Here is an 8,563-nt window from a genome sequence, read left to right on the forward strand (position 1 = left end):
ATGCCTCCATGCAACCATAATGGGCCTGAATTAATAATTGGGTCAGCGCCACTGGACGACCAGCCTCTCTGGATCCTCCAAAGGCCCACATCGCCAGCGGCTGCCACGGGCCAGGATGAGTCGCCGCCGAGACTCGCATCGCCACTGGCTGGGCCCAATTTGGGCGACCGAGGAACGGTGCCGGCTGACCATGCACTGCCGCATTCCACTCCAGGTCGATTCGCCTCTCCGCCGGTCACCCTGCGCCGCTCCACAAACCGCGCCAACTCTGGCCGATCTTGGACGCTCGGTGACTTTCTGACGGCCGCCACAAAGCAGATTGGAGCCGTGATGCCCGTGCCAGGGAAAAAGCCACGTCGCCCTCTCAACTTCACCCCACGCCGCGGCCGCTCGGCTCGTGCTGCATCCTCGCCTACGGCGGCGCCACCCACGGCCAAACGGAGGGCGCACGTCCAGATACTGCGGACTCTCGGGATCATTGGCATTGATCAGAAAATCACAGCCGCAGAGATGAAGACGTATGATGGCATCTTCGCCGCGCCTTTCCCGTTCTCCGTCCTGTCAGCCATCGCCGCGCTTGTCGGTCGCGAGCTCCCTGCTGAGCTTCCCTCCCCGGTGATCTCCACGGGCAGCGCTGCGGCTTGCGAGTCTTAGCGCTAGCCGCACCTCTTTCTTTCCCGTCGACCATTCCTGTTATGGATCACGGCCCAAAGATTGTGGTTTGGAACGTTCGTGGCTTGAACACTCGCGCTAGGCGGTTCGCCATTAGATCACTGATTGACACCACCAGTGCAGCCATTGTTTGCCTTCAGGAAACAAAGATGGCCCTTATTTGCTCGTCGGTGATTCTTGACACACTAGGCTCTGAGTTTGATGGCTATGTCTACCTCCCCGCGAACGGCACCCGAGGCGGCATCCTTCTAGCCTGGAAAAGTAAGGCCATGAATATCACGGACCCGGAGTTCTCTGTGAACACGCTTACAGCCAAAGTTGCCATGGGTTCGGCCACCCCGTGGTGGTTGACGGTGGTCTACGGGCCGTAGGACGCCGCCACTAAAATCGCGTTCCTCCAGGAGCTGCGCGACATCCACAGTGCCTGCCATGGACCATGGATGCTTTGCGGGGATTTCAACCTAATCTACCGCGACGAGGACAAGAGCAACGGCAATCTGAATAGGCGCATGACGGGGAGATTCCGTAGAGTCCTTAACGACCTAACGTTGAAGGAGGTTTACCTCAACGGCCGCCGGTACACCTGGTCGAACGAGCAGTCCCCGCCTACCCTGGTGCATCTTGATCGAGTGTTCTGCACCCCTGACTGGGAGGACGCCCACGACGCTTGCAACCTTACATGCCTGGCCTCGGTGGTCTCAGACCACAGCCCGTTGCTGTTAGATTGTACCCCAGTGCCGGCTACGCATCGCCGATTCCACTTTGAGGACATATGGCTGCGCATGGATGGCTTTCATGAGGCGGTGACTGAGGCCTGGAGTTCTGTCCACGACGCTGACCCCTTACGTCGCTTGATGATCCGCATGCAAGCCACAGCCCGCAAGCTAACGAGCTGGAGCTCCCGATCCATTGGGAACATCAGAGATAGGATGGCCATCTCGCGTGAGCTCATCTCGCGCTTCGACAAGGCCCAGGAAGACCGAATGTTGACACCACATGAAGATTGGCTCCGCAAACAGCTAAAGATCTCCTATCTTGGGCTGGCATCCATGGAACGTACCTTCGCCCGCCAACGCGCTCGCGTTGCCAATTTAAAGGACGGCGACGCCAACACCAATTTCTTCCACCGGCAATGCTCGTTTCGCCGGCAGAAGAACAGGATCTCTAGCCTCACCATGGACGGCCAGGTCATATCCGAGCAGGGGAGCATGGCAGAGGCAGCATTCAAACACTATGACGCGCTCCTGGGCACAGCCACCAACAGAGATTGCTCGCTGGACCTGTCTACGCTTATCACTCCCAGTGAGCTTGACGACCTCGACGCTCCCTTCTGCGCTGAGGAAATCTGGGAGGCTATCAAACGCCTACCCGCGCACAAAGCACCAGGACCCGACGGCTTCACCGCAGAATTCCTGCGAGCTTGTTGGAGCACGGTTCGACAAGATTTTGTTGACGTCTTCCAGAAGCTCTACAACATGAGAGGCCGTGGCTTCTGCAGCCTCAACCAGGCACTCATCATCCTGCTCCCGAAGCGCGCGGACGCCAGCTCGCTCAACGACTACCGGCCCATCAGCCTCATACACCTGGTGGCCAAGATCTTCGCCAAAGTCCTTTCTTTGCGCCTCGCCCCTAAGCTGGACCGCCTTGTCAGCCCGTGCCAAAACGCATTCATCACCGGCAGAAGTTTGCATGACAACTTCATCCTAGTCAAACAATCAGCTCGACTACTACACCAGCTGGGTGCCCCGCGAGTGCTGCTCAAACTGGACCTCACACGCGCCTTTGATTCCCTGGCCTGGCCCTTCCTTTTTGAGGTACTACGCCAACATGGATTCGGAAACAGATTCTTGGAGTGGATCGCTATCCTCCTCTCTTCGGCGAGCACGCGTGTCCTGATGAATGGCGAGCCAGGCCTGCCTATTTGGCACCTACAGGGACTCCGCCAGGGGGACCCAATGTCCCCACAACTGTTCGTCCTCGCCGTCGACACCTTGGGAAGGCTCATCAAGCGCGCGATCGACCTCGGCATTATGGCCCAGCTGCACCCTAGGCGCTCGATCCCAGCAGTATCCCTATACGCGGACGACGTGGTGCTCTTTTGCCACTGTACGTCGAGCGACATCATGGCTATGCGGGAGATTTTGGAGCTCTTTGGCCACGCCTCTGGCCTGCGTGTGAACTACACTAAGAGCTCCGCCTCGCTGCTGCACTGTGACATGGATGAGGCCACAGGCGTGCTTGTACACCTCGGCTGCCCCATTGCTGAGCTACCGATCACCTACCTCGGGATCCCCCTCACGATACGGCGGCCCACTGCTGCCCAGCTACAGCCGCTAGTTGATGGGATCGCTGGAAGGCTCCCTACCTGGAAGGCTGATCTGATGACCAAGCCTGGGCGCCTCGCACTTGTCAAATCTGTTCTGGGTGCCATTCCAGTACACCAGCTCCTCGCCTTTGCACCACCAAAAAAGACTCTGCGCCAAATTGAGAAGATCCAGCGTGGCTTTCTTTGGGCCGGTCGCGCTGCAGCTAACGGGGGTCACTGTCATGTCAACTGGCGACGCATCTGCCGGCCCACCTCGCTTGGTGGACTCGGAGTCCAGGACCTCGAGCGCGCTGGCCTCGCCCTGAGACTACGATGGCTCTGGTACTCCCGCACTAATCATGAGCGCGCGTGGCATGGCCTGGACCTGCAGTTCTCTGCCGAGGAGAGAGCACTCTTCTTTGCCTCCACCACGATGACCATTGGAAATGGCCAGACTGCTCTTTTCTGGGAGGACCGCTGGATAAATGGGCAGTCCATCAATCAAATGGCCCCAGCCCTGTACAACTGCGTCCCCAAGCGCCGCTGCAAGACTCGAACCGTCGCTCATGGTATACAGGGCAACAGCTGGGCGAGCGACATACAGGGGACTATAGGGATCAACGAGATTGGCCAATATGTGCAAGTCTGGCAGGCGATTGAGCACTTCTTACTCTCGGATGCCCCCGACCAGCTTGTCTGGAAGTGGACTACCTCTGGCACCTATACAGCACGCTCCTGCTACCTTGCCACTTTCCAAGGATCCACAACTTGCTTCTCCTGGAAGCTCATCTGGAAAAGCTGGGCGCCCCCACGTGTCAAAATTTTCCACTGGCTAGCCAACCTTGATAGGTGCTGGACTGCGGACCGCCTCGCCCGTCGTGGCCTCCAGCACCAGCCCCGGTGCCCGCTTTGCGACCAGGCGCCAGAGACGATGCGACACCTGCTCCTGGAGTGCGCTTTCGCCAAGCAAACCTGGCATGAGATCCTAGCTTGGCTAAGGATGACAATCGCAGGGCCAAATCAGGAGGAGACTCTCATGGACTGGTGGCTCCACGCCAAGCAAAACACGCCTACACCGATGCGCAAGGGTCTCGCCTTCATTGCCCTCCTGACGCCGTGGATGATTTGGAAGCAGCGCAACGAATGCATCTTCAACAATGCCCAACCTCTTGTCCCAGTCCTGGTCTCTAGGATCAAGGACGAGGCCGAGCAATGGGCACGAGCTGGTGCTCGTGGCTTACGGGTCATCTTACCCACCACCTGGGATGTACACTAGTTTCTTCTGCTCCGGCATGAACTTTGCCTCTTAGGAGGATTGTAAATAACTCTCTATCTTACCAATGCAATGAAACGCAAGTCCTCTGCGTTTTCCCGAAAAAAAATATTCTAACAGGAATTAATTTGATGGATTAGTTAGAAGAGTGCTCTACCTCAGCTTTGTCTAAACTGCCAAGCTTCTTGCCAGTTGTAAGATTAGTTACAACCACACCACCCACAGTTGACACATGCCCACCAGAATAACCTGGTAAATATAGTGGTTCAACTAATAAATACATATACACAAAGGGCAATCAGAGACAATGTGCCTGGACAACGGGCATTGGACAAAACCTTTCAGGAATTGGCGTGCTTCTTCTTTGCTGCTTGGCTTTTCTCTAATAATCCCTTCATGGACAACCACCTAAAAGTCAACTACCATTCAGTATGTAATATAAATATATAATGCAAAGACTGATAATTTAGTAAAACCATAGATGAGGTACATATGTTCAACCACACAATCCTAAAGCCCGTAAAAGAAAGAAAACATCCCTAAGAGAATGTGAACACATGACCTAGTTAGATTATGCATCATTACCATTGAACTTAACTTTACACTGCTAAATAACGCATCTATCAATAGATTATTCCTTCACTAGCCAAATGCTCCATTATAAATAGAAAAGTATAACAGATCATGTTGAGACATTATTGCCAGTTTAGCTCACTCTGCCTCTCTGGTATGCGCATCTGCGTTCCATGTAGGCTGCTGAGACACCTATGGGTTATGATCTGCATAATCCCCATCTCTTTTTGCTAGAACTTTCCCAAGACATGGTCAAGTAAATCTCGCCTCACCAAGTTCATTTATGAGATAGTCAAGTGAAATTATTTAGATTACTTCCTCTAAACTGAGAACTTATCCATCAGTGGAGTTAAACAATCGAGAAGCAAAGTACAATCCAATTAAATCTTGAGTAGCAACCAATGTTCAATTCAAACTAATGAGATATGAATCTAGCCAAAACAGTCTCTAAATAAATAAAAAAGATAATGCATAAATGAACTTGTCAATGTTGTCGCGAGCCTAGGATACAGCAGATTTAGGTCAATAAAGTTGAGTGGTGTTAAGTACATAAGTACATGTGTTGTTTAACTAGCAGCGTTCCCCCAAAAAGAGGAAGAAAAAAATGATGAACCAGATTGAAGGAGGAGAAGAAATACAATATCATAATTCTCTAATTAAACTGACGATTATTACACGAAGGACTTTTCCCTACTAAATTTTCAATATGACAGGTCTTATTTTTTAAAAACTTTACGAACTAAAAATTATATATCTAAAACTGAAAAGAAGTATTGAGTACACCATTTGCATTTGGTGATATCACATTAGCGTATATGTATGCATATGGAATGACCATCCTCATGCTACCAGAAGTAGCCAACATTAAAGTAGAATCCATGGAACTTCAAGTTATGTAAAGAACAAAGAGAAGCCACAATGTGGCATAGACATAATTACAACATAATTATGTATTATAGATATACCATCCAAGTTCTGTATAAACCAGTAGCACATAGGTAACTGACACATACTATGTCAGAGGTGATCAGGAGTGTTGGTTGGTCGCCTTCCTTCTGGTAATCGGAAATGTTCATTCTAGACATGATAGCATCAGCCTGAAATATGCATAAAATGGTTAATTCCAGTAAGGAAAGAAAATGTCAGAACATAAACAAAATCTATGCAGAAGATCAACGCTTGCTCTTGATATTTATGACTAGAAATCCAGCATTTCCTTTTCTTTTTGAGATTAAAATGTAGCAGTGTGGGCCCATAGACCAGGGCAACGGGGCCATCACCCTGAGCCCGTGAGACGCAGGGGCCTCGGCCCAGGTAATACTTTTATAGTAGTACTAGTATAGTCTTACCATAGGCCCAAGAAAGTGATCTTTTGTGGAGCTACATTGTTTCCTTACCATCATGAATTCATGATGTAGTTCTCTTGATCGATAAACAGTTTGAGTGTCAGTTTTAGAGTTCAAAGATCATCGATCTATGCTATGTACTGGATATTTGCTGTTGCTTTTGAAATACACAATATTTCAAGTTTTTGTGTGTCAACAGGGCCCCTTGGTGTCGTCTTTTGCCCCTGGGCCCGGCATATTTGTCGGCTGGCCCTGAAAGGTAGATAAATGGATATGAACAGACCACCAGGCACATACACATGTGGAACCCAGCAGGAATTCACCAATTATGTTTATTTCTATTTATACTCCAATGATAAGTGTATAACTAAATTAAAACTGACAATAATATAACTCTAGGATTATCTGCATATCTCATTGAAGCTACCATGGTTTCTTTAGTTAAAGTACTGTGGCCCAATAAGCTTATCCAGATATTGATTAGCAACATAAATTCTTCACATTCTTCGGAAAGCGAAAAATACACTAATGTTTGTGTCAGCAATGCAGTCTTTTTAAAGAACAAGCAACGCAATTGCTACTTAACTGTAGAAGGTAGTATCACAGCGGAAACTAATCTAAAGCCACTCTCGTGCTAAGAATGAAGCTTTCCTTTTCTAAAGAAAAAAACAAAGAATGAAGCTGAGACGCAACAGGAACTAGAAACCATTTTTGTTACGAATAGAAGAAAAAAATGGGGAAAGATTCTACCTTGGCCTCCGCAAGAAGCATGACTAGCTCATCCGGATCCTCCCTTCTTATGCTCCTCTCGTCGATGTCCGCGGTCTGAAACCATGAAACCCAATCCAATCAAGGAATAGCTCCAAGAAAATTTAAGGGAAAAAAGAAAAACTATAAATGACAGCCCAACCCACCATGACTTGGAACTCGAACCCCATCTCGTTCAGGATGTTCTTCCTGGCCACTGACGAAGACCCCAGGATCAACTGGGACAATTTCATTCAACACAGGTCACGCACTCAGACTAGCGGTGAACCTAACGAAAGGGCTTGTTAACCGTGAGCCGGACCTTGAATGGCTGGGGGTTCGCGGTGGGGGAGGAGGATGTGGCCATTGGGGTCATGCCGGAGAGAAGGCGGGCTTCAGAGTGGCGGCGCGGAGGGGAGAGGAGGCGCTTGGTTCCGAGAAGATGCGGCGGCCGCTGTTGAAGACGGGGTGCGGCGGCCGCATATGGCGCCACCGGGCATAGGAGATTGCAGGGACGGTGGGAAGATTGCATTTTTCTCTGTCCAGTCAGTAATAAATTCAACGTGGAAGAAAGAAATTTTGTACGCGACATTTTGATTCTGTCGCATATGAAAGAAGTCCCATATACGAGTATGACCTAAAACTGGGTACTTATCTCTGAGGTCTCCAAAATGAGCCCAAACATCCCTACTCAAATTAGAGCATCTTTGACCGAACGCATAAATTATAGTCCCTTAAACTGATTCTCAAGTTTTAAGTGATTCCTCTTCGGCTCCTAAAAGCATCTTCAATAGAAGTGCCGGCGAAGAAGAAGGCTCCCGCAGCCAAACCACATGGTGGCGGCTCGAAGTAGCCGCCGCGCGACCCTGTCGTGGTTTCGTCCCAGGCGAAGAAGATAAAGGCGGCCGCGGCTGGTGCTGGTGCTTCGTTGCTGTCGTCGCCTGGAGTTGTTGTTGCTGGTACAGTTGACGCGCCTCCTCCTGCACCACCTCACGTCCCGACCGTGGAGAAGGAGCCGTCGACGCCTGCCGCCACCGTCTTCAACTTTTTCGATGAAATGTCACAAAGGTATAACGAATTCTTCTTCTTTTTTACTGTTCTTTTGTCATGTTGGTATCAATAGAATGTGAGATTGTGTGTGTGCATTTATAGTGTTGATAATGATACATTTATGCACTTGACAAATGTTGTGAATAAAGATTTTGTTTCTCAAGATTTTCCATCCCACGAATATGATATGTCATACGGTGATGATAATCTTGACATGGAAGACGAGGGTTTTGTTGGGATTTTGAAAGGAATAATCACAAACTATTTGAACACCAAAGATATGTTGAAATGTATGGCTTAGAAGCGAGTCTCTATCGATGCCTCCATCGGAAGCGACCAATCGGCTAGCACATATTGAAAGTGCATCAAAGAATTTTTTTGATTAAGAACACAAGCAGTCATTATCGGTCGCTGGATTCTATTCGTCACCGGTGGTCCACTATAAGCGTCAATGTAAAAAATGTGCGGGTTGCTTGGCCAATGTTGATCGTATGAATCCAAGTGGTTGCATTGAACGGACATGGTAATTGCTTGCTACATTTGAATGCTTTCTCTAAGTATGCATATGTTCCTAATTAACTGAGTTTCTTATTGTTT

At 49.6% G+C, this 8,563-nt stretch overlaps 1 protein-coding gene across 3 annotated transcripts in view; it reads right to left on the reverse strand.

Moving 5' to 3' along the window:
* The window catches only part of LOC119270543 (7-methyl-GTP pyrophosphatase-like), an 11,201-nt gene extending 3,687 nt beyond the window's left edge, over positions 1 to 7,514 (reverse strand). The window contains exons 1-6 of one of the 3 annotated variants that reach the window (XR_005134165.1): positions 7,239 to 7,498; positions 7,084 to 7,155; positions 6,920 to 6,994; positions 5,789 to 5,920; positions 4,589 to 4,658; positions 4,408 to 4,499 (exon numbers count right to left, since the gene is read on the reverse strand). Coding sequence is in view for 2 of the 3 variants with exons in the window: in XM_037552562.1 (XP_037408459.1) it covers positions 4,408 to 4,499; positions 4,589 to 4,658; positions 5,837 to 5,920; positions 6,920 to 6,994; positions 7,084 to 7,155; positions 7,239 to 7,508 (663 nt within the window). In the remaining variant the exon portion in view is untranslated. Of the gene's footprint in view, positions 1 to 4,407; positions 4,500 to 4,588; positions 4,659 to 5,788; positions 5,921 to 6,919; positions 6,995 to 7,083; positions 7,156 to 7,238 lie in introns of all 3 variants that reach the window. The other 2 variants (XM_037552562.1, XM_037552552.1) reach the window with 2 other exon arrangements.
* Positions 7,515 to 8,563: the final 1,049 nt, after the last annotated feature.

This window comes from Triticum dicoccoides, chromosome 1A, assembly GCF_002162155.2.
Source record: "Triticum dicoccoides isolate Atlit2015 ecotype Zavitan chromosome 1A, WEW_v2.0, whole genome shotgun sequence".
NCBI lineage: Eukaryota > Viridiplantae > Streptophyta > Magnoliopsida > Poales > Poaceae > Triticum > Triticum dicoccoides.